The 25,082-nt window shown below is 32.8% G+C and overlaps 3 protein-coding genes across 7 annotated transcripts; 1 reads left to right on the forward strand and 2 right to left on the reverse strand.

The window, feature by feature from the left end:
- Positions 1 to 206: 206 nt before the first annotated feature.
- LOC125777251 (jerky protein homolog-like) lies at positions 207 to 1,255 on the forward strand. The gene has a single exon (XM_049451568.1). It carries the CDS (start codon positions 353 to 355, stop codon positions 1,025 to 1,027), a length of 675 nt encoding a protein of 224 aa, XP_049307525.1. The 5' UTR covers positions 207 to 352; the 3' UTR covers positions 1,028 to 1,255.
- Positions 1,256 to 3,795: 2,540 nt separating this feature from the next.
- On the reverse strand, positions 3,796 to 13,429 carry LOC105229362 (uncharacterized). Of its 4 annotated transcripts, none has more exons than XM_019991400.3 (4): positions 13,242 to 13,429; positions 7,701 to 7,845; positions 4,836 to 4,963; positions 3,796 to 4,757 (listed from the first exon to the last, which is right to left on the reverse strand). In XM_019991400.3, the coding sequence occupies exons 2-4, from the start codon at positions 7,797 to 7,799 to the stop codon at positions 4,634 to 4,636; spliced, it is 351 nt and encodes a 116-aa protein (XP_019846959.2). In that variant the 5' UTR covers positions 7,800 to 7,845; positions 13,242 to 13,429; the 3' UTR covers positions 3,796 to 4,633. The 4 variants fall into 4 exon arrangements, with proteins under 4 accessions (XP_019846959.2, XP_011207924.2, XP_019846960.2 ...); XM_011209622.4 differs by having other exon boundaries at positions 7,701 to 7,828; positions 13,242 to 13,428; XM_019991401.3 differs by having other exon boundaries at positions 7,701 to 7,828; positions 13,314 to 13,419.
- A 6,761-nt stretch (positions 13,430 to 20,190) lies between these two features.
- LOC105229363 (uncharacterized) lies at positions 20,191 to 22,300 on the reverse strand. Of its 2 annotated transcripts, none has more exons than XM_011209624.4 (3): positions 21,616 to 22,300; positions 20,891 to 21,160; positions 20,191 to 20,806 (listed from the first exon to the last, which is right to left on the reverse strand). In XM_011209624.4, the coding sequence occupies exons 1-3, from the start codon at positions 22,060 to 22,062 to the stop codon at positions 20,618 to 20,620; spliced, it is 906 nt and encodes a 301-aa protein (XP_011207926.2). In that variant the 5' UTR covers positions 22,063 to 22,300; the 3' UTR covers positions 20,191 to 20,617. The 2 variants fall into 2 exon arrangements, with proteins under 2 accessions (XP_011207926.2, XP_011207925.2); XM_011209623.4 differs by having other exon boundaries at positions 20,191 to 20,827.
- Between the last annotated feature and the right edge of the window lie 2,782 nt (positions 22,301 to 25,082).

Genomic DNA, 25,082 nt, shown 5'->3' on the forward strand with positions numbered 1-25,082 from the left:
TTACGTTGTGTGCGAACGCAGATGGTTCGCATAAGTTGAAACTATTGATAATTGGTAAATCCGCAAACCCCCGTTGCTTCAAGGGGTTTGAAAACCCATTGGAATATGCTAACTCGCAAAAGTCTTGGATGAATTCAGAGCTATTTTTCCGCTGGTTCCATCATTCCTTTATTAAGCAGATAAATTTATTTTTTCTATCCTTTAAAAATTTTAAGTGTGCCAAAATATTTGTCAGGTTCTCAAATTTTCTGCTGAAAATAATTTACCACCAAGGGCATTATTGCTGATTGACAACTGTACTGCACATAAGCCAATTGACAAGTTACAGTCAGATGATGGAAACATTGCGGCAATGCTTTTACCAACTAACGTGACAGCTATTTTGCAGCCCATGGATCAAAATCCCATAAGACTGGTTAAGTTAGAATACGGGGCTAAACTGTTATGGAACATTGTAGCACAAGAAAACATTCCGGTTGAGAATATTTTGAAAGGACATTCAATTCGTGATGCCATCTTGCTGCTTAAATTAGCATGGGATGAATTGCCAAGAGCTGTGCTTATAAAAGCTTGGAAAAATATAAAACAGTGGGACGATGATCAATACGACAGCGAAGACGAAATTCCATTGCTTACATTAATTAGATCAAATAGTTCTCACGATGATACACTTCGAGAGGTACAATCGTTATTGTCTAAGTTGGGTGGTGTTGACGTCAGCAGTGAAGACATCGAAAATTGGAACGACGATCAAAATACGACGACGGAAGATGATGAAGATTTCGAAGTGTCTGACAATGAAGATGAAGAACCAGTTGTCGAGGAAGATATGCAACAACAGAAAGTCAGTTTTCCCGAAGCAGTTGAATGCATCAATACCTTGATAAAGTGGTATGAAAACAATAATGATGCAAATCAGATATCACATCTTATTAATATGCTTACGAAAAGTGTCAGGAGCTATTACACAAAAGAAAAGAAACAAACAAGTCTCGACAGCTTCTTTAAACCAGCCCTTACAAATTAATATGTATGTACATACATATGTATGTATGTATAATGTGAAAAAGTACAAACTAAATCTAAGTTTATGTTTTGTTAAGAGTAAAAGTCAGTCATGCAAATAAATTGAACGTATTATATCACCAAAATTATGTTTATTTCCGTGAAAATCGAAACCCCTTTGGAAAAGTTAATATTTCGGAAAAGTAAAACACCCTTGGGACATTTTGGTTAACTTTTTCGCGATTCTACTGTATTTAAAATATTTAAATGTGTACTTTGAGTTGGCCAGCCTATCGTTTTAAAACCAACATAAGTCAAAAAACTTTATATCATGGGACATTAACCTGTTGCAATACAATGGATTCCCCAACAAGCATATCACAGAAGAAAATATATTAATTAGAGTACTCAAATATTATTATTGGTTTATCGAGTCGGCGATAGGAACCAAGACAACCAGTACATTACAGGTTTTGTCCGAAAAGTAATAGGTCTGAATCAATTTAAAAAATTATTGAATCAATCGTTACAATTATCTAAATACTTTCAAAATGGGCTCCTTCTGCGTCGATGCAGCGCTGCCAGCACGATTTCCAATCATTCAAGGCGTCATGGAAGGCATTAATCAGAATAGCCTTGAAGCCGAGGTGCATGCTTATCGCTGCACTTTCTATTTATGGTCGTCAGTGAGTACTTTTGGAACCATCTTCGCGCACACTTGCGCATGTTCAAGTGCTTAAGAGTAAAAGTCAGTCATGCAAATAAATTGAACGTATTATATCACCAAAATTATGTTTATTTCCGTGTTTTTTTTTCAAAATCGAAACCCCTTTGGAAAAGTTAATATTTCGGAAAAGTAAAACACCCTTGGAACATTTTGGTTAACTTTTTCGCGATTCTACTGTATTTAAAATATTTAAATGTGTACTTTGAGTTGGCCAGCCTATCGTTTTAAAACCAACATAAGTCAAAAAACTTTATATCATGGGACATTAACCTGTTGCAATACAATGGATTCCCCAACAAGCATATCACAGAAGAAAATATATTAATTAGAGTACTCAAATATTATTATTGGTTTATCGAGTCGGCGATAGGAACCAAGACAACCAGTACATTACAGGTTTTGTCCGAAAAGTAATAGGTCTGAATCAATTTAAAAAATTATTGAATCAATCGTTACAATTATCTAAATACTTTCAAAATGGGCTCCTTCTGCGTCGATGCAGCGCTGCCAGCACGATTTCCAATCATTCAAGGCGTCATGGAAGGCATTAATCAGAATAGCCTTGAAGCCGAGGTGCATGCTTATCGCTGCACTTTCTATTTATGGTCGTCAGTGAGTACTTTTGGAACCATCTTCGCGCACACTTGCGCATGTTCAAGTGCTTCGTCACAATTTCATCAGCGATCTCTTTCACACTTCACATACCACTTCTTGTTAAAGCAACATCTGGGTAAGCCTGCTTGATCATATCAAAAGTCTTTGTCGCAGATTTAACGAGTTTCACACAGAATTTGATCTCTGCACTAACGAACGCCCCAGAGCGTATCCACCTATTTTGGCTTGTGCAAATATTTCTTTGTGATTACTGGTGTTGTAAGCATGTTTGAATTTCATGTGAACAATATACTTATACTTAGATGTAATTTTCTCAAAATGTGCTTGCTTAGTATTAAGACATTTAAATAAATTTTTATATTTTAAGCACAGTTTAGTACCGGTGAAAGCTTAATACAAAGTTGTTTCATTTTCGCGTACTCAAACCTTTACACAAATAAAAGCTTTTAACGCGTACCTCTCCAATTACCAATTCGTTCACATACACATCACACCGTACTCATGAAAATAATAAACAATAAGTGTTTAAGTATGTAGTATATCCGTATCTGACCTAATAAAGAGCTCAAGCTTTCCCCGTTATTTTGAATTAGAAAGCTTTCAAGCTTTACTGACAACCGAGAAAATTGCTGCCAACAAGTATCAATCAAAATGCCTCGAAAACTCTAATTTCATTACACTTTAAATTTGAAAAGGTTAGACATGCTTTATTTAGTAATTATATTTGGGGTACTCACAACTTGTCATAAAGCAGTTTAAAAATTTTGTTGTTGCATACTAAAATAAGTTTACACAAACACAACTCTGAACGCTATGTTTTCGGATCGTTATAACTTATAACTTTCTGAGACTATGTGAAACCACTAATTGTAAATATTAAAATTAAATAATTAAATTCACTTTGAAATCATCCCTAAATGCCGCTAATATATTAGATCGTATAGAAAGTTATGTTTTTGATTTATGAGCCTATGGGGACTATTTTAAATGCAAGTTTTTCTACCACTTAAAAATATTTAAATATTTTAATAAAATTTATAAATGTTCAGATTTTATTTAAAAACTTCCACAATGCTAATGCGGCTTTGCGAATGAGTAGAGTGCATGTAAGTATATAGATTTATATTTGTATAAGAACCAAATTATAGTTTACTGACGATCTCTGGAAAAACACCGACACCTTTTAATCAAATATTTTTTAGTTATTATAAACTCCAAGAGCAGTCCCTTTCTAGTCGCCTATTGTGAACACATTTGCACAAACCTAGAGTGTCAATGATTATTACTTCAATACTTTACAACAAATTGCTGCCTTGTTCCATAAATTCTATTCATACACAACATTTTGGTATGTATGATGAAATATAATCCATTTTCTATTAATCTAAATTTTCGTGATAGAATATTATGTTATATTGGACTATTTTCGTTCAGTAGAGGTCTTCGAATCTTGTAATAAATAAATTTTATTCATAAAGTAAAACTATGTTAATTAATTTCACACTCCGTTTTTTATTATTATTATATTTAGTTATTCATATGCAAAGGTGTTATTTTATTCAGTTTTAAAATAATATGCACACTTATTGGTTCATGTTTTGCAAATACTCGGAAAAATATATGAATGTGTTGAATAAAAATATTTTGTATCTGAATTATTAAAGTGTTGGAAATTATAAGTGTGCATGTTATATATGCATGTATTTACCACATCATATACATTCCGTCTTAAATGAAATTAAAGCAGTTAAATAAAGATACATATATTGATCAATAAATTATGTACATATATATGGTCTAAATGTTACAACATATAATTGTACTTTAAAAGCATGTAATGAACTGTGAGGTAATTATTTATTAGTAATTTAATATCTATTATACATACATATACTATTTTATTTATTTTTTCTTAAAATAAAAAGAAAAAATGAGTACTTAAGAAGTATGTATATTTTGATTATTAATATCTGTATACTATATAATGCACTTATATACATTTAGATATATTTTTGGATACACTTTATGGCATTTAATATTAGTTAATATGTAAAGGAAAAACACTTTATTATGATGTACACATGTAAATATTGAGGAGGATCAAAGAAGCATTCTGTTTGAAATGTTGATTCTAAGTTACTTTTTAAATAGCGAACTACTTAATATTTTAAACATTTTTGTTATTTGTGTTTAACATATATTTACAATTATAAGCTTATATATGTATGTAAGAAAGTTTCGTCATTTGTATTGGAGTTCGTAGTTTTGGTTACATCACAAAGCATTTTATTTTTTAAAGCAGGAAATAGGGTTAAAATAGCATTGACGATATCTAACTTGGCGTTTTGTCTCAGGCATACGGAAAAGTTCGTTCATGCCGCTGCTCCACCCAGGTGTGCGAATATAAGATCTGTTATGAGTAACAAAAGAATGGGATTACTATTAATTTGTTGCATGAGAAATAATTTATTTGCAATGATATACATACGTAGGTCTATATTGCGCGATTAACATTTGCAGACGATCAAAAGGAACGGCAGAGTAAGTTGAAGGCACTGGGAGCTCATAGTAGCTATTACGTACTTCGTCGACATCCTGTCCAAAATTATCTAGATCCTGAAATTAAATTATAATTCATGTTTTTATGTTATAATTCTTCATGTTTTAGAATTTAATGTATGTATTGTATATGTCATACACCGTAATATTATTATTATTACTGGTAATGAACGGTCATCATCTTCCGCAGAACGTTGATTCAAATTTAGTTTCCTTTACTCAAATAACATGAAAATAGTTTTGCTCAGCAATAGTAGCAGAAATTTAAAAAAAAAATATCAAGCATTAAATGATACTTCTGTCACAAAACGGCTCCTCTTAAATGCTCATCATCCCTTCTAAGACTGCTTATAATTATTGGATTATTCGTTAAATAATATCAAGCAAGGAATACAAATATGAAGCAAAAGAGTAAGGACTAATTGTAATACATGTGTATTATTTAGTCCAAGTTATTACCGTGTAGTCTTTTCGAGATGCCTCCAAGGCTGAAGTTAAAGATAAAGTACAAAAAGTGAATGTCCAAAATTTACAAAGCAATTTTCTACGTGACATGACGTCAAACCAAAAATTCCACATATTACCTTCTAGACGAGAAGGTTTCAATGATTGAAACCTTTGAAAATTTTATTTTTGAATCATAAAAAAACACGGCCGAATTTGGCATTATGAATCAAAAATCTTTAAAAAAACCGAAAAGAAAAAAGTCAAAGCAAAAAACTTTTGGCAAATTATTGTTTTTGGGCTATTGACACAACCTTATAAATATTGTACCACAGTGTTTAAATTGAACCATGTACACTATTAACGAAAATTCAAAGCAATCATGCCAAAATCATATTCGTAGTACTTTTATACTCTTGCGATCTCTTGCTACTGAGTATAATAGGTTTGTTTACCTATTGGTTGTAATTATCATCTAAAACTAAGCGACATAGTAATATATATGTATATATAAATGATCAGGATGACGAGAAAAGCTGAAATCCGTGTGACTGTCGCTCTGTTCGTCTATCCGTGCAAGCTAAACTTAAACTTGGTATGCGGGTTTTTTAGTACAACAAAATTTACGAATTCGTAGATGGGCGTAATCAGATCACTGCCACACCCACAAAACGTCATTAACCGAAAGCTTATAAAGGACCATAGCTAAGCACTAAATTAAAATATAAAACTGTAATTGGCGCAGGGGACCGCAGTAGCATGAGGTAGCTGAGTGTGGGTTTAAAATGTTTCAAAAGTGGGCGTGGCCCCGCTCTCTAATAAGTTTAATGTACATATCTCCTAAGCCAACAAAACTACAACAACCAAATTTACTCAGCACAAATATTATAATAACTCCTACCGGTGTGAAAATTGATGAATGCGGTAGATAGCCTCGCTCACTCTACTTATAACGGTACTATTCAAAACTACCGAAAGCGCAATAAATCAATACAGTAGAAACTCGTTTATCCGGCCCTCAGTTATACGGATTCGCGATTATCCGGACTACCAATCGCGACCAATTTATATGTACCTACGTAGAAATTATAGAATCATGAACGTGTCGGAACTTGCATATTCCGCTCGCGCAGTGTGGGGTCGCTGCCGCTGCCCCGCGCGTTTCATTATTGTTTTAGTTCATTTGCAATTGTGACTCCGCTCTGACGTGCGTGTCACGTCTACATATTTAAACCTGCCAAAGCGTAAGAGACAATTTAACGACGCTATATGACTTTATGTAAAAAGTCAGCTAAAACAGGGTTGCATTTTTTTTGCAGGGTTATATTTTTCCATGACATTGCACGCAAATATACATATATCTGACATATTTTACAGCCCTTGCAAATAATTTTCTGCGTGTGTTTGTTGTTGTGCCGGTGCACCGAGAGGAAATATATGCAATTCTTGCACCGTGCAAGGGGTTTGCAAGAGCGAGAGAATACCGCTAGAGTGATACTGTGAGTCTACTACAACTGAAACGAATTCGTGATATAGCAGCAATGAAGAGAAAAAGTTGCTTACGTCAAATGACAATTACCAAATATTTTAAACCAAATTAAACTTATTACCTACCTACTTACTTCATGATTACCAAATGCAAATTACCAAATACATATTGTAGACAAATTATTCGTACATACGTACCTAAATATTTTATTGTATTTCATGATTAATGCTGCAGTTTAGTATTACGTATGTAGTGTAATCTAAGAAAATATGTACATACATACATACATAAGTAAGTGTTCATTTCTTAATACATTGATTTTCGTTGCAGGATATGAATATTTATTTGTTTTTCCTCATACATTCGATTATCCGAATGCCTATCGACAACAATTAGTCCGGTTAATCGAGTTTCTACTGTATTTAGTTACGGCAGAAACATTACATTTGATCTCAGAGGTGGTATAAGAGGGCTTTATGGCAAACGGTGTGAAAATTGGACAATGAGCGGCACTCCCGAAAATATCGGTCAATGTGTGAGATATACTTGTACAATTGAAATTCAGAGAAAATCCCGTCCTGACAATAGTAATTCTGTATCAAAGTCATCCGACTGAATTTACTCCATATGATTAGTAATTGTATGTGAGATTCTTTAATGAAACCTCGGAAACCTCCCATATACTCCGAATAATGATTTGTGTATGAGTTATATATAGTACATATATGTATACATAAAATTGCTTAGATTCCGATCCTCTGGTTGACGTTTTACACATAAGGTTAATGTTCAGCCCTTTCTTATTTGTTGTATAATATTTCATTCATGGAAAAATCAACATTTAAGTATTTTTCGAATTACCTGATCGTTGCCGAGTGCATTTTGTGGTCGCGACTCGATTGAATGAATTGTCATCATTAGTATGACATAAAGCATTAAGATGGTTATTATTTTCATCATTTTTCCAATTTTAAATCCAATATTTTGCTCTGAAAAAAACAAACAACTATTTTTTATATAGTACATATAATTAAAATATAGAATAATGAACACATGTTTACAAATATACGTATTTTGGCAAAAACACAATACCCATATTTAATTGACTAGAGAAATAAGAAGCTATACGTAAGTTTCCTTTTTTATTTCGGGATATTGCAATCTAGCAACTTACAACTTTATCGTAAGGTTTGACATGGCAGAACGCTTGCCATATGAGCGCTATATGCAGGGGCGAATCCACGGGGGGGAACTGCGGAAAGCTTCCCCCAAAAGTTAAAAGTTATTTATTAATTCCTTCATAAGTGACACTCCTCGAAGTAAAGGACTTTCACAGACAAGTACAAAATTATAAAATTCTACTTTGGTTCCGCCCCTGATTATTTGTATTGTACAGTAAAATAAAATATTCATCTCGGCCAAAAAATGTTATTAATTCGCGAACATTTTAGCGCAATTATTAGTTGCAATTTTCGACGTGGATTAACGCAGCAACTGTGCACTTATGAACTTAATTCAATTTTTAGCGATGAAGCTCCATCAGGAATGAATGTTTATCTATGGCATGGGGAATTCAATCGAGGTCGTAGATCACTCCAAGATCAATTTCGTGAATTTTCACTGTAAAACAAATTTGTTCACGTTGGTGGGATCCAATTAATTTGTCAATCGCTCTAAAAAAGGCTCGATTCGATTGGTCGAGAGAAATGTTATAAAAATACAATAGTGGGGCTTCGAAACCCATTTATGACATCGTAATAGGGGATGAATCGTGGGTTTACGCGTATAAGCCCTAAATTAAACAGCAACTCACTGTATGGGAGATTAGCCGAATTAAAAAAAATTGTTATGGTTGTCTGATTTTTTTTTTTTTTTTTGAAATCAGGAAAATCAACTGCCGCAGACGGACCAACCTTCACCACGACAATGCTTTCACAAATCGACCGAAACAACTGAACCGTATGACTTCTTTTTATTCCCGTACGAAAAAACTAAACTAAAAGGTCAACGTTGTTCGGCACGTGAAGATGCGGTTGATGCACTGAGAACACATGTTTTGGATACACCTCAATCAGAATGGCAAATGTTCTTCGGCAGTTGGTTCAAATGGATTTACATATTATATATTTCGGTGATTAACATTAGTTGTTATTTTCTAATCCCGAAATATAAGTGTCAATTCTCGTAACTTCCCCTGCGTTTAGTTAGCCGCACAATATATGTAGGCGTTTATATGATACACATATGTATGTAGTATATGTGAACATATTACGAAATTCGTATACAGAACGCAATAATATTGTACGATTACAATATTACTTAGATAACTTCCGATGATTGCATTGAATGTAATTACCAACGTAGTAAGACATAAAACCGCAAATGTCTTCTTCACACATAATAGAATATTCCTCAAACTATCACTAATGCATTTAAAATTTGCAATATGGCATTTAAAGTACATTTTTTAATTAAATGCCGTAAAAAAACCAGATTCATGAACAATTATGAAATATCTGTATCTGAATTTAGTATTTTTTTAATAGGCGTACCTTGAAAAGTTTTCTTAATTTTCAAATAATTATATACGTATGTACATACATATATGCATTTTCATTTCCTGACATCCCAAATATGAAATAAAAAAAAAACAAAACTAAAAATTTTATTCCCAAGCATAAGATTAAGAATTAAACAAAAAATAAATGTATTTTCACCAAGTGAAGTTTTACGCACCTTATTCATATTAAAAGTAAATATTTTAATTTTTATTTCCAAACATCTTAGATTAAAAATTAGATCGGGATTAAAAATTAAATTTTGAATTATTTTACAATCCTTTAAGCAAAGCAAATCACATAGAAGTGTATAATATAAAAAGCATTTACGTCTGCAAGGCAACAATGCTGCTACTCGATTGAAACGTAATATTTTTCTCACAGGTAGCAAGATTCATTTCCGCAAATCGTGCCAGACTAGTGTCAGGGCTGGAAATGCCGAATGAATACAGAGCAATAGCATTGAAAGGAATAAAAAGTTTAATTGCAATTCTGCAACACGATTTCATATTTGCCACAAACAATACGTTAAGGTATCAATGTTGCAAAGCTTCAGCAATAGAAGAATGAATAACATGTAACTAAAAATTAAAATATGTATATGTTTTACAGTATAAGAAATGTTTGAAATAGTTTTGGATAATGGCTTCTTTTTCAAATTAATTTTTTATTTTATGTATATATTAATTTGTGAAATATATACATAAAATAAAAAACTTATGCGATCGAAAAGTTTTCTAGCAGCGAAAATAATTGTATGCAATTTAAATAATACATATAACAAAATTAGTTTTTATAAAAGTTCCTTAAAATGTACATATACAAATCTTTTTTAATTAGTCGAGTAAACATTCAAATCCTTCTAATATGAAGTCGATTAGATCGAACAGGTACTATACTCTACCATCATAAATTCCTCATTAAGTCAATTAGATAAACTGGTTGCGTGTATGCAAAATGGAAATAATGAAAGCAGGAGATTGTAAATATACATGCACATGTACCATATACATGTATGTACATCTACGACCACGGCTTATTCTTTGTTATTAAGAGTATATTTGTGTATTAGAGGATGAAGAATGTTTGCATATCTTCAATCAAAGACCCGCAGTCTCAAACCAGGCAAAATAAATTTCACACTCCGCTTTAACAAGAATTACCAGTAGTTTTGCATGCAAACCATGCTGCAAGAAAGATCAACTTACAACTTTTTAGCTTACACCGATTGAATCGATGCATCTTACTAATTTAATAAATTTACCGATAATTTAACCTTTTTACAATACTTTTTAGCTTTCGCTGAAAAATGGTTATTACTATTACCTAATTAATGAAGTAATTTAAAAATTAAATTCCAACGTTAAACTTATTTTAAAATCTTAAAAAAAAATAAACGGAAATAACAAGCCGGCGGAATGATTTATTGCTCCAAAAGTATTTTATTACTTAAATCAAAGAAAATTTTGTACTTTTTTACTAATGGCGTTTGCAAACATTAGGTTATCGTCGCCTACGACAACTTTTGAAACGAGATCTGAAATTTTTTTATCTTGGCGCAGTGAAAGTGTCAAATTTCATTGTCATTACAATTTTAATTCTGCCCATATATGTATATGTACATGCAAATTTATTGTGGCAAATGCTTATCATTTAACTTACTAGAAAAGCTTTCTTTCGAACAAAAACGCATTCATAAGTATGGGTAGTATATATACACAATAATTTGAATATGGTGTTATTAGATCTATTGAAATGTAAATATTTGTATGTATTTATTAAAAAAAGAAAAACTATGTAGTAAATTTGTTTAGTAATTAAAATTTTTTGTTTTCTCCATTAGTATATAACCAACTTTTAATATGTTATTAACTTAAAAGATTTAACTCGGACAATTATATTTGATGAAGTATGTAATAGTAATTATTATTTGTACAATCTTCTCACGGTTTTATTGTCATTTAAAATCAATTGGTCAGTGTCGTACCAAACTTCTTTTCCATTGCAGAAAATTGAAAAAGATTGTATCTTAACATCATTATATGTATGTAGTATCTATGTATGTCTGTTGATTACTGTGTTGTTGAAGTATTGTTGCTTTAGTCTCCAATTAAATACTGCTCGCTGCTCAAATGCAGTTAACGACAATAAATTCAGGCACCGCATAAACACGTATAGTGCCCATAATTTTTGATATCAAATTTCAAATTAACTTGCAAATGTTATTTATCAGACCAATAAACATGTCCTGATTATGAGAGTTTACTCTTTGTTGAACGATAATTACTGCAATATCATAACGGAAGTATAACAATTATAGACAATATTTATATTTTGAACACTTTGCCTTTTTGTTTCTAAAAGTTTTATTTACATATGTTTGTTAAATGTGAAATTACGTATTTATGTTCTGAAAACACTAGTCATATGATGTGAAAGTTGCTATGCTCATACCAAAACATACTTATGCGTTTATTGTAGGATAAACAGGTATCCACCCACAAGTAAAACAACATATAAATACTCATGAATGTGTAAGTATTGTGTTGAATTAGGAACATACGATTTTATGACAACCAACTAATCCAATTTTATTGCATAGGATTCCATTCATATTCGCATACTGATAAATTGGGACGCATGTGATAGTAAAATATTAGATAATGGGTTCAATAGGAAACAAAAAAATTCCAAATACCGGTGATTTGTCCGTTAGTTGCATTACAGTACAGAATTTTAAATTGCAAAATAAATGTATAATATAATGTCTGTATGTAACAGTAAAAAGTTCATACATACTATACTATGTCTCTACAAAGTTTGAAAGCACCAAAATCCCAATCCCAAAAACAAATACGTAAGTTTCTTTAAAACTCTCATTCCATTATATTTTATACTCAATTAAGACATTTCACGTTTCATTGATAATTTGTGTGTATTTACACATTTAATTCGCCACAATCAATGCCAATGAAATTAAAGTTGTTGGAACTAAGTTGAAAATCATTACAATTGATAGATAAGCAATGAGAAACGTTTTGAGGTTTTATAGCTATTTAAAAGTGTGCTGGTACTGATACATTATCTCCCACAGGCTTCCTCTCCATGCAAATAAATTTACAAAATTAAATAATTACAAAAACTGATTGAGCCTATAGTGTAACTCAAAATTAATTGGAAATATTTCTAAAATAAAAATCAAAATATTAAATTTAAAATCAGAATAGTACTATTATTAGTTGTACACTTGATATGTGGATAAAAAACAGAAATATTAAATCAAATAATAAATACTTCCAAAGATTTCTGAAAAACTATGCAATGGTAAACTTAGAGTGTATATCTAGCTAAAACGGTCATATTTACCCCTGACATATTGAAACACGATTTTTAAATTTTATACGATAAAGTTAAAATATACATACTCTTCATAGAAAGTGAAAATGCAATTTGATTTTCCATTTTTTCAGCATTAATATTAATGCGTGGCGACATACTAAAGTAATAGATTAGTTGGCTATTCGCATCGCTTAGTCGGTAAAATAAGCCATTTTATACTGCCTACATCTCACATATATGAACTTGATTATTTGTAGTTATTGGACGAAATTACCTTAAAAGTTATAGATGTACTACATGAGTACGAAAAATACATGAAGAAAATACATTGATTATTTTTTTCACCCGCTTTGCACTAATAATATTCATATTTTGAAAGCAAATTCAAATGAAGAAAAGGCAGAAGAACTTTTATTATATACACTATTTTTTGTATTGTAAGTAATGTTAAAAGATATATGTATATGTATATATTAAAGTATGAATAATTATATGCCACACTTACCTTACAGAATATATAGTTATTTCAATTTGTTTACAAATTTAATACGATTAAACCAATTAAACTTTGTTTTACCAGAAATCACTTTTCTATCTTGCGTTGAAAATTCAAAACCTCAACTTTATGCCCAGAATTTTTTCTTTATATTGCTGTTCACACTGTTAACTATGCTGGCAATCTGACGCAGTATCAATCGCTACCTAGCTTTTTATACAGAATAGCTCAAAAAGTTGGTAAGCTTACATGCGCACCCGCAACATTCACGTCAACTTCAACGATGTCTGCATAAATGTGTAGCATGGCCGATAAATCCATCGTAGTCGAAATGCAAAAGCAACACTTAATATGAAAGCTACCAGCAGGAACAATCGGCAACTCGATGTAATCACCTCGAACTCTGTTCATTATCATTTCCTACTAGATTGTAGTATAATATGTAATTATGTGTGACACTGTTAATAGGGTTGTAAAACCTGTATTTGTGTGTGTAATGGACATGGATCCTCGGCTTATAAGCTGAAAATATGAAGTGTAAATACATTCATTTATTTGTACGAGTGTGTGTTGTTGCAACTTTTATTGGAAACATGTTGCTTTGACTTTGTTCTGTGTTGGGAGTAACGAATACTTAGTAGCTTGCTACCTGTTGCGTGTTCCTCTTTCCTGTCAATGAAAGTGTTAACTGAAACACAATGTTGTAATGATTGCACCAAAATTTTCAATAAATAAATTTTTCACCTAAATATAAATTTTTCGTCAATTACGGATACGAATTGCCTCTGATCTATGTTCTTAATATATAATATAATATATCAGCACCTGCTGTTTCCCAAACTTATTATATTCATTTATACTCTGGCAACATGTTGCTGCAGAGTATACTAGTTTCTTCAGCTAACAGTTGTTTGTATAACCTTAAGCTAGTCAGTATATAAGGATATACATATACAATATATAAATGATCACCATGGCAAGAAGAGTTTAAGTCAGGGTGACTGCCTGTTCGCCCGTCTTACCGTGCAAACAATAACATAAATGAAAATTGAGATATCCTGATGAAATTTGCTATATATGTTCTTTGGAAATCAAAACAAGCGGTATTGCAGATGGACGTAATCGAACCACTGCCTCGCCCACAAAACGTCATTAAACGAAGTCTATAAAGTGCAATAGTTAAGCACTTAATTAGGATGCATGACTGTAATAGTACGGTACAGAGGATCGCAATATAGAGGGACATCTGTTGGCTACAAATTTTTTAAGGTAGGCCATGTGCCAAAAATTGGTAAAATCGAGTGAATACTTTCTGTATACGTCTTCCGCTTACGCGATTATACCGCTTACGCGATTATAGCCGAGTCAACAACAGCGCGCCAGTCGCTTCTTTTCTTCGCTACGTGGCGCCAATGGTGGTGTTAATGCTGGCTCCTAAACAAACGAAATTATCTACAACTCCAAAGTTATGACTGTCAACAGTGACGTGAGAGCCAAGTCGCGAGTGCGACGACTGTTTGTTTGATGACAGGAGATATTTCATCTTGCCCTCGTTCACTGCCAGACCCATTTGCCTTGCTTTCTTGTTCAGTCTGGAGAAAGCAGAACTAACGGCGCGGGTGTTGAGACCAATGGTATCAATATCATCGGCATACGCCAGCAGCTGTACACTCTTATAAAAGATTGTACCTGCTCGATTCAGTTCTGCAGCTCTAATAATTTTCTCCAGCAGCAGATTGAAAAAGTCGCACGATAGGGAGTCGCCTTGTCTGAAACCTCGTTTGGTATCGAACGGCTCGGAGAGGTCCTTCCCGATCTTGACGGAGCTTTTCGTGTTGCTCAACGTCAGTTTACACAGCTGTATTAGTTTTTCGGGGATACCAAATTCAGACATCGCGGCATAAAGGCAGCTCCTTTTCGTGCTGTCGAAAGCAACTTTGAAATCGACGAATAGGTGGTGAGTGTCGATTCTCCTTTCACGGGTCTTTTCCAAGATTTTGCGCATGGTGAATATCTGGTCGGTTGTTGATTTACCAGGTCTGAAACCACACTGATAAGGTCCAATCAGTTTGTTGACGGTGGGCTTTAATCTTTCACACAATACTCTCGATAGAACCTTGTACGCGATGTTGAGAAGGCTTATTCCACGGTAGTTGGCGCAGATTGTGGGGTCTCCTTTTTTATGGATTGGGCATAGCACACTTAAATTCCAATCGTTGGGCATGCTTTCATCCGACCATATTTTGCAAAGAAGCTGATGCATGCTCCTTATCAGTTCTTCGCCGCCGTGTTTGAATAGCTCGGCCGGCAATCCGTCGGCCCCTGCCGCTCTGTAGTTCTTCGTCGTAATGGAACGTCTGCTCCATCGTCATCGATTGGGGAATCGGGTTCGCCTTCTCGTGGTGTTATGTGTTCATTGCCATTCAGCAGGCTGGAGAAGTGTTCCCTCCATAATCTAAGTATGCTCTGGGCATCGGTGGCTAGATCACCTTTGGGGGTTCTACAGGAGTATGCTCGGGTCTTGAAACCTTCTGTAAGCCGCCGCATTTTTTCGTAGAATTTTCGAGCATTACCCCTGTCGGCCAGCTTATCAAGCTGTTCGTACTCACGCATTTCGGCCTCTTTCTTCTTCTGTCTGCAAATGCGTCTCGCTTCCCTCTTCAACTCTCGATATCTATCCCATCCCTCACGTGTTGTGGTCGATCGTAACGTTGCGAGGTAGGCAGCCTGTTTTCTCTCCGCTGCGACACGGCACTCCTCGTCGTACCAGCTGTTCTTTTGCACTTTCCGAAAACCAATGGTTTCGGTTGCAGCTGTACGTAAGAAGCTTGAAATGCCGTCCCACAGTTCCCTTATACCGAGTTGTTGACGAGTGCTCTCAGAGAGCAGGAGTGCAAGCCGAGTGGAAAATCTTTCGGCTGTCTGTTGTGATTGCAGCTTCCCGACGTCGAACCTTCCTTGTGTTTGTTGGCGTGCGTTTTTTGCTGCACAGAGGCGGGTGCGAATTTTGGCTGCAACAATATAGTGGTCCGAGTCGATGTTAGGACCTCGGAGCGCACGCACATCTAAAACACTGGAGACGTGTCTTCCGTCTATCACAACATGATCGATCTGGTTGGTGGTTTTTCGATCCGGAGACAGCCAGCTTGATGTATCTTCTTATGCTGGAATCTAGTACTACAGATAACCATATTTCGGGCCCCGGCGAAGTCGATCAGCCTCAACCCATTTAGGGATGTTTCCTCGTGGAGGCTGAATTTACCGACCGTAGTGCCAAAGATACCTTCTTTGCCCACCCTGGCGTTGAAGTCGCCAAGCACGATTTTGACATCGTGGCGAGGGCATCTGTATACATACCTAACAATAATAAGTTGAACTTCCGATTGATTTAATAACTAAACTATCAGTCAATATGTAAGCAATTTCAATGATTTTTGGAGAGAATCTCTAGGTAATAACAGCTTATCTTCTTGCCTGTGATTGTAAATAATGCATGCAATACTCGAAAATCCCATGTAACACTTTGAGAGAGTAAAACATCTTCGATTACACCCGAACTTAGCCCTTCCTTATTTATATGAACAGATGAAATGGATTTATGAACAATTAAGGAAAGTAGGTTCGGGTTCAACTAAAGAGTTAAAGTTCTGTAAACTATTTTTATGTGTCTGTCCTAACTCTAATATATAATCTAGGTAATTTCAAAACTTGTTATTGTTAGGTGTTGCGGACTATGAATCCGTTCAGACGAAAGCCACCTTTGCAAAGTGTCACGGACAGAAGTACGAAGAATAATACTGAATTAGCTTTAGGCGTTGTTGCAAAATGTTCATCAACTATTTACTTTATTTTGGCAAAAACAGTCAAATTCTCCTCATCAAGGAGCATGGAAATGTATAAGCAAAAATCCTCGTATTCCTTGCGAAAATTTAAAGACCACGTGGTCCAAGTGACTGCTTTGAAACAGACCTGGTTACATAATGCTCTTTTATTCGGTTCTGTCTACTGTCTTTATATATCTTTATTCGGTTGTTGAACTTTTTTTCACAAAATAGGACGCGTCATTTTATATCAATTCAAAATATTGTGTATATTATTATGCAAAGGTGAATAATTTTAATATCTATTGATATTAAATATAATTTGATAGATGCAAATGAAACATTATTGCAAATTCGTGGAAATGGCGCCGCTTTGTGTCTGTTTTTTTTCATTGTCTTGTTACAAACAAGTTTACTACTACATTAAGTTTTATTAGTTTGAAATATGATATCATAAACTTATCTAAACTATTTAATTTTTATAGAATTAGAACTTTGTTGTTGGTGTATTAGTACATAGGTATGTTGGAGAAGCTACCTCAAAGAGAGGAACTACAAGTTTTCCCCCGTATAACAGATGATAACAATTCAAAACTAGTGGGGAAATTCAATGACAACAATTGAGAAAATTAAGTATAACTTCTTTGATTTATACCTTAAAATAACTGTAGCATAGGTATATTTTGAATGTTTAAGTACATCAATAAATAATTTCAATAATTTAACTTTAAATTATATCATAAATTGCATAATAATAAATAAAAAATCAATGGTAATAAAAACGATTGTTTTATTGGGCAAAAACAAGGATAGCAACGCTGTTTTACCTATTATACATCAAAAACATGGTACAATAATACCATAATAATTGATGATATTTTATAAGTATACATATACTCTACTAGACTAGACGAAGGAGTTTGGTGGGTGGTCCTATGTTATGCAATATCCAATGACAACAAAATGTTATTGTGACTATATTTTTTTCATATGTTTGGAACACTTCGGTCACTAGTGTTAGTTACAACGTACTGTGACTACTATTTGCAGGGTTCTTTTGCTACTTCAACTGTATATATAGTATATATGTACGTCGTGCAAATGTACCTACTTATATATGTATGTCTATATGCCTAAATTCACTTGACCACCTATTGGAGGTTTGAGCCAGCATGGCAATAAAATATATATTTTTATGTTAAATTATGACTTATTAGTTAGATATCTGACCGTCAATTTAACTACTCCTCGTCTTCTACTATTACAAAGATTCATAAGTACATTTTGCACATTACAACTACAAGTGTATTGCAAACTTTGCATCATTATGCAAGGACCGCTCAAAGAACTCGTAGAGTAAAAGTGATGTCACGTTTACTTGTTGTGTCTGTAAAAAGAAAAGAATGTCCTTATCTACTAAGAATTTTTATTATACATACATACATTTACTCTAAGAAATATACATTACGTATATATTCATGTACATTTGTATGTATCTTAACACATTAACAACGATGTTCGAATGTTGTTATCAATGGCGACTCCTCTTTATGGCTGAGGAATACATTAAAAAGTTTTATTGGTTAATATAGTTAAGCGTCAAGAGGAAAGCAATGTTCCATGTTAGTCTATGAATTACAATATTTAATATGTAAATATTCCTGTGGATAAATTTACTATTAGAAACTTTGTGTATAACAATTGTAAGTATTACACCGTACACATGTTCTTACGATCGTTCTTAGCTTAAAAATGGAGTAATGAAATTATGTTGAAAACAGTTTTAACAAAAATAACGAAGCTGTAATACTCAGCACAAATGCAAAAGAGTCCGTAATAGAAGTGCAGAAAATATAAGCTATATGCAATAGTTATACAATCTGAAAAATTTCTTTGGAGATTGCATAATTACCTTAGACAATAACCTATGCACAATTTCAGGAAGATCTTGTCGAGTAAAAATTTTCCATACAAGCACTTGTGTCCGATTGTTCAGCTATATGAATATTGACCCGGCCTGAATATTATTCGAAAATTGCATCCTCGGCTTAAATAATAACCCATTCAAATTGCTCGGAGATATCTCGTCAAATAAAAAAATATTTGCAAGCAAGCACTTGATCCTCTCGTTCATTCCGTAAGGCAGCAATATGCTTTATTGCGAGAAAAGACGTGTGCAAAATTTCAGATCGATATCTCAAAAACTGAGGAACTAGCTTTATATATACATACAACGGACGGATGGACAAACGGACGGACAAACAAACGAACATGTATAAATCGACTCAGGTCGTCATGTTGATTATTTATATTTTATAGATCCTCTCCTAGAAAAATACCAAGAAAAATAAAAGCGTAAGAACGAGCTTTAGCAACAGGCAAATATAAAAGTACCTTAAAAATCATTAGTGTTTCCGTTATTTCATTTAATAATTAGTTAATTTTCTTATATTTACAAACGCCACCTGAAGTTTTATCCTAAAAACGGATTTAACGTAAACAGGCTCTTTTTAATTTAAGCGATGTGCAAAACATTTCACTTTTCCATGTATTAAATATGGGATTTTTCGATCTATTGCAATTTTTTATATCCAAACAAGCAAATCTACAACTTTGAAAAATAGATATTCTAAAACGAATTTTCCCGACCTTACAAAAAGATTGTAATGATTTTTATCTGAGAATTTCTTAAAAAATTTTTTATGTAGTTAAAGTTATGCATCAAAGGTATTTAACAGTCATAAGGAATCATGTCGTATGAGCAATACAGAAGATATAATTCCCTTATATGAAGGCTAAAAAGATACCAAGAAACAAAACCTGTTATAAATGCTCGTAAAATGACGTATAACTCTAACTGCACATAACTTTTAAGTGTATGCTTTTATGTAAAAATCATTAACACTTTTTTTAGAGAGCGAGAGGAAAATTGTGTATTAGAATATAATTATTAGTTTAGTTTCCTCGTGTAGATAATTAAAGCAATTTTTTTGCCCACGCTTTGCCTGCAATATGTAGATAAATATATACTTAGGTAACAAACAGAACGAAAGTCATAAATTAATCAAAAGAGAAGCCACACAAACAATTTTTTTACAAATAAATTTATTATAACATGAATGGAAATAGGTGTCACATCTATATCCTATAATATATTATAATTTATAAGGGTTGCACATACTTGCTTATTTTCTGCAAAAATCATTATGGAAAATATGATGAACGTATGTAATTTATGGAAATGTTGAGTTAATTCGTCGCAATTCCGTACACATTTATACATATGTACATAGATATTTATAAGCAGTGATCCTTAATGGTACGTTGGAATAAATTAGGAATTGCCAGAATACGTATCTGTATAATGGTTTCTCATTTAAGCATGGGATTGTATGTAGGTACGTACATATATGTATAAGAAAAATGTGTACGTACATATACATTTACAATGTTATATGCGTACTACATACATATGTATACATATATTTATATTTATAACATTCGAATATATGCCTTTTCAAATACATATATTTCTCATTTAAACTATTTGTAGCACTTTTACTTTTAGAAGCAGCTTACTGCATTGAAATAACAACGCCAGTATATACGTCCTGTATTTCCCATTCCGTTTCGACCAATAATACCATTTAAATCACCAGAATCATCATCTCTTGCCGCAGCACCCGTAAGCATCGCTACATCTTCGACGTTGCCAAGGTTTCCTCCCAAATCCAAGTTATTGCTTCCTCTTCTCTGAAAGCTCTTTGCCATTAACTGAAAATTTCTCACACACATGCCCAAATCTCAATGCAATTATGCTTTAATTATCCAACTTACAGTTTCACCAGTGGCACGATTTATGGAATTTAAATCTTTGAAATCGTAATCCATCACAACTGAAGGATCATCATCGCTGTACATATGATTACCATTGATTTGCTCATAATCATCATCATTATTAGGATTATTATCCCCTTTCATGTTGGCGTTTTTATCGTTCTGTTCCGCATAAAAATCGCTTATTTTACGACGTTCGTTTTCTAGAGCATGATGTAAAGCAACCATGAGTCGGTCTAACAAAAGAGCAGCTCGCTTAGGTACTACCATCTAAAAAAGTAAATTTAACCCTTGACGTATAAGTAATTGGTAATTTTGGTATAGGTATGTTACAGTCAACTACATGCAGAAGCAGAGTAAAGTTTCATTAAATATTGCTATGTATGTACATATGTATGTACCTTGTAAACAGTAGGGCTTTAACATACAAATTTTTATGAATGTATGCAATTTAAATTAAATCTTTATTTTCATTCAGAACAATTTACAATACAACCTCATTGGTGCATTAGTAAAGATAATACCTAAGTATTTTCTTTGCCGACATCGGATAATGGCCAATGATGAAGTTGCTTTCACGTAAAAATATTTGGAAAGAGCCTATTATCCAATTACTGGGCAGACTGATTTCAATTGTATCAAAGCGTACATGTAATGGTTTGATCTAGACATGCTTATTGGAGTGACAACGGCTATCTTCATAATTATCACTAGCAATAACTCACCGGATACTCATCATAATTGGCTTCGACCCGATCATCAAGACTAAAAATTTCCTCAGGCTGACCACTACCAATACGTCGTTTGTTGTTGGCAATTTGACTGTCTTCGATATCACCCTTGCTAGTATTGCTAATTACTCTCTTCTCAGTACCGGTAATACTGTTCGTTTTGCCGCCTGTTGAATGAGCCCCGTTTATTAGATAGTTTGCGTCATCACTATTTGGTGTTAGATGATTTGCTGATATGTGACAACACATACGTAAGTCGGCATATTGCAGCAGTACGAATGCAATTAAAAGGAAAGCATATTGTTTTTGCGGTGTTCGAACGGAGACTTGGATATTGGAATAATAACGTTCACGTAAAATTGAAAACACATGAAAAAATGTCTGTTGTCCTATATTACTCTTAATATTCAGCAAATATACTTTCAATGTTTTATGATGCATTTCCAATCATTTATTAGTTCAGTATGTTTATTAGAAATATTGCTTCAAAAACTAAAGAAATTTCACGTCAAAAATTATGATGAAGAAAGGATATATGACACTAATTCGATTACAATATTAAATAAAGAAGACCTCTAACAGTTTGTCTCAAGTACTTTCCATAAATATTTTATATTTCTTTCGAAGTTTTACAACGACTATTTCAAGATTTTTTTAATCCATCTGTTTGAATGGTAATATTTAGTTGAACTGGTGCTACTACGACTTTGGACATGTCTTTTTATAGTAGAACTTCTTTACTACGTTTGTGTATCCTATGCATATGTACGAGTATTTACACATATCGGTAGTACATATGTATAATATATTTACTTTGCATTCTTATTTTTATGGTCATTAAAACATGTTTTTCCCATAGTAGCTTCTTAAGTCATTGCCACATCAAACAGAGAAATGCTTTTTCAAAATTATCCGTCTTTTCGATATATACATATATTTTTTGCTTATAAATCATCATGTTTCTGTAGTTGTTATAATTAATAATGTATCCGATGCAGTATGCTTTATTACATATGTATATGTATTTATATTTATACGTACATGTGTGTGCGAGTTGCTTTCAACTGGGTTGTAATAGTAAGGACTTAACATCAAAAAAAAAAAAAATTTACAACGTATTCTGAGCGCCTTAAGCGTTTGGAAAAATGCGCTGTGGCTATTTCGTCTTGTTAACGAGCGGGAGCATTTTCAATAAGTGCATACATTTTTTCTACTTATTATCAATATGAGTCCGCACATTAAATACAATATTAATATATACCCTGTATCAAGTCTACTAGTAATATATAACTTTGCAACAAGTATGAAAAAATGGGGCGAGCGAAACATTGTTCAAAGAAAGTAAGATTGTTCGTCAAAATTTTGCTAGCAAAGGATCACACGAAAAGGCAAAAATATGTGAAAAAAGAGGCCGCCCATGAAAAACAACGACGAAAGTTATCAAAAAATTGCAAGATTGTGAATGCGCGGTCTGTTTCAGTTCGTTGCAGCCATTCAACAAGAATTAGGTGCTCTAATTCCTTCAAGAACGGCAAGACGCCGAATTCTGGCGAAAAACTCTTTGTCCCGAAAGGTAGCAATGCTGAGCAAATTCTTCGAATTAGTACTATGGATAATTCTAAAAATATCATTAGAAAATTGTTATATAATTGGTGTAAGTCTAATGATTTCCGGTGTGGTTTAATTTTAAATTTGTGGGCGTATACCTGATATATTTCTTGACTAATTTAAAGCCTCACTGTAGATATTTATATATGGTATATACATATGTTCGTACCCGTTTGTATGTCTAAAAACAGTCTTTAACACCGACTACCAACCGACTTCAGTTTAAACTAAACATCGTTCACTCTTGTTATTACCAGCAATAATTGTTTAATTTTTGATTTTTATTAGAACATTTTGATACGCTTTTCAGGGTATAAAATCAACCGGAACGTCGGAAATCACAATATTGAGCATACTGGGGCTAGAGGAACACAGACCCGTATCATACTATGAAAGACATCTTCAATATATGATATGAGAATTTAATATTTAACAATTTTCTATTTTATATGGGGTTTAAATATTCCTATGAATTCCCAAATGAATAAAAAAAATTTGCAGAGATTTGTGCTTTTAAAACCCGCCTTATGAATATTATCAATCTTTAATTGAGGCATTGATCAGATGAAAGTAATTCGAAATTTTGACTTTTCGATTTGATTGACGTTTTATGTAAATTTGGCGGATTTGTGGTCTGATATGATTATAATAATATTTTATAAACTATATAACGTTATACGCATATCTCCTTCACCAACGAATATAAAATAGTAATCTTTTTCTACACTACAAACTTTAATACCCTTTGACATTAAACGAAATTCTTAATACAAGTAGTTATTATTCCCCGCTAAAAATTTTAACAGAAAAATCCGATTAAAAAATCCATCATCTATAACAATTTTATTCCACAAAACAATCACTATGAGGGACTGTCTGCTTACCACCTTAGCACATAAAAATACACATGGTCATTAGAAACGCCATTTGTTTAAAATAAAAATTTAAATGTTTTATGATTCATACATTTGCCTAAAGTTGGGCACTAATATAGCATACATACACACATATATAATTTCGAAATTTTTAACGTTACATACGGGCGTCTAACTATGTTCTCATACAAATCTCATCTATAAACAAATGGTGTAAACAAACCTAACCGACAGAGTATCTGTTGTTATATTTGATCCCATAAAAATAAATACCAACTCTAACAATAAATGTCCTATAGTTAAGCTAGAAAAAATCGCAGCATCCCTGTTCGTTTCTTTGAGCATGCGCTCGAACAAAATTTTATTTACCAGATTAAAGGAAACGTCAGAAATAGAACTCAAAGGCTCAGCATTAAATTAAGGAAATTTTAGTTAAAATTAAGTAAAATATTGGCAATAAAGGAGAAATGCAGATATCCCATTACGATAAAAATAAACGAAAATACCACGATGCGAGCTATGAGTAAGCAAATTATCAGTAAATGCAAAAAATTATGTATTCTTAATAGCATTTCTTTTTGTGTGACAAGAAAAATAATGGCTCTAGGAAAAAATTCATATACATTCATATATTTGTATGCATTAACACTAACTTTCAGGAATGAGTAAGTTTATGCCTCCTAAAAACAAGTCTATGTAAATACTATGTTTAAGGAAAGGCCAAAAATATAAGATGGATTATGAGAAAGTGTTCATAAAATTACCGTGCTTATTCTAATTTTCCTTAAAAATTATTATTGTCTAGTGGCGGAAATGATAAGTTATTTATATATTTATGTTGAATGGTCTTTCTTCACTGCGCATCTTTATTTTATATAACTAAAGTTTTAATTTAATTTTTGAATTATTACGATAAATATGTACATTTTCTTTGACTAATTTTATATGGACACCAGATCTTTAACATTTGTTATTTTT

Source organism: Bactrocera dorsalis, chromosome 1 (assembly GCF_023373825.1).
Source record: "Bactrocera dorsalis isolate Fly_Bdor chromosome 1, ASM2337382v1, whole genome shotgun sequence".
NCBI classification, from domain to species: domain Eukaryota; kingdom Metazoa; phylum Arthropoda; class Insecta; order Diptera; family Tephritidae; genus Bactrocera; species Bactrocera dorsalis.

What these genes read in the sequence shown, in the direction of transcription:
- LOC105229363 (XM_011209623.4), bottom strand. Translation starts at nt 22,062, where the DNA reads ATGCATCATAAAACATTGAAAGTATATTTGCTGAATATTAAGAGTAAT. An exon ending in CCAATTATGATGAGTATCCG is followed by an intron (nt 21,161 to 21,615) that starts GTGAGTTATTGC and finishes TTACTTTTTTAG; the next exon opens with ATGGTAGTACCTAAGCGAGC. An exon ending in ATCGTGCCACTGGTGAAACT is followed by an intron (nt 20,828 to 20,890) that starts GTAAGTTGGATA and finishes AGAAATTTTCAG; the next exon opens with TTAATGGCAAAGAGCTTTCA.
- LOC105229362 (XM_019991400.3), bottom strand. Translation starts at nt 7,799, where the DNA reads ATGATGAAAATAATAACCATCTTAATGCTTTATGTCATACTAATGATG. An exon ending in ATGCACTCGGCAACGATCAG is followed by an intron (nt 4,964 to 7,700) that starts GTAATTCGAAAA and finishes ATTTAATTTCAG; the next exon opens with GATCTAGATAATTTTGGACA. An exon ending in ATCGCGCAATATAGACCTAC is followed by an intron (nt 4,758 to 4,835) that starts GTATGTATATCA and finishes TACTCATAACAG; the next exon opens with ATCTTATATTCGCACACCTG.
- LOC125777251 (XM_049451568.1), top strand. Translation starts at nt 353, where the DNA reads ATGCTTTTACCAACTAACGTGACAGCTATTTTGCAGCCCATGGATCAA.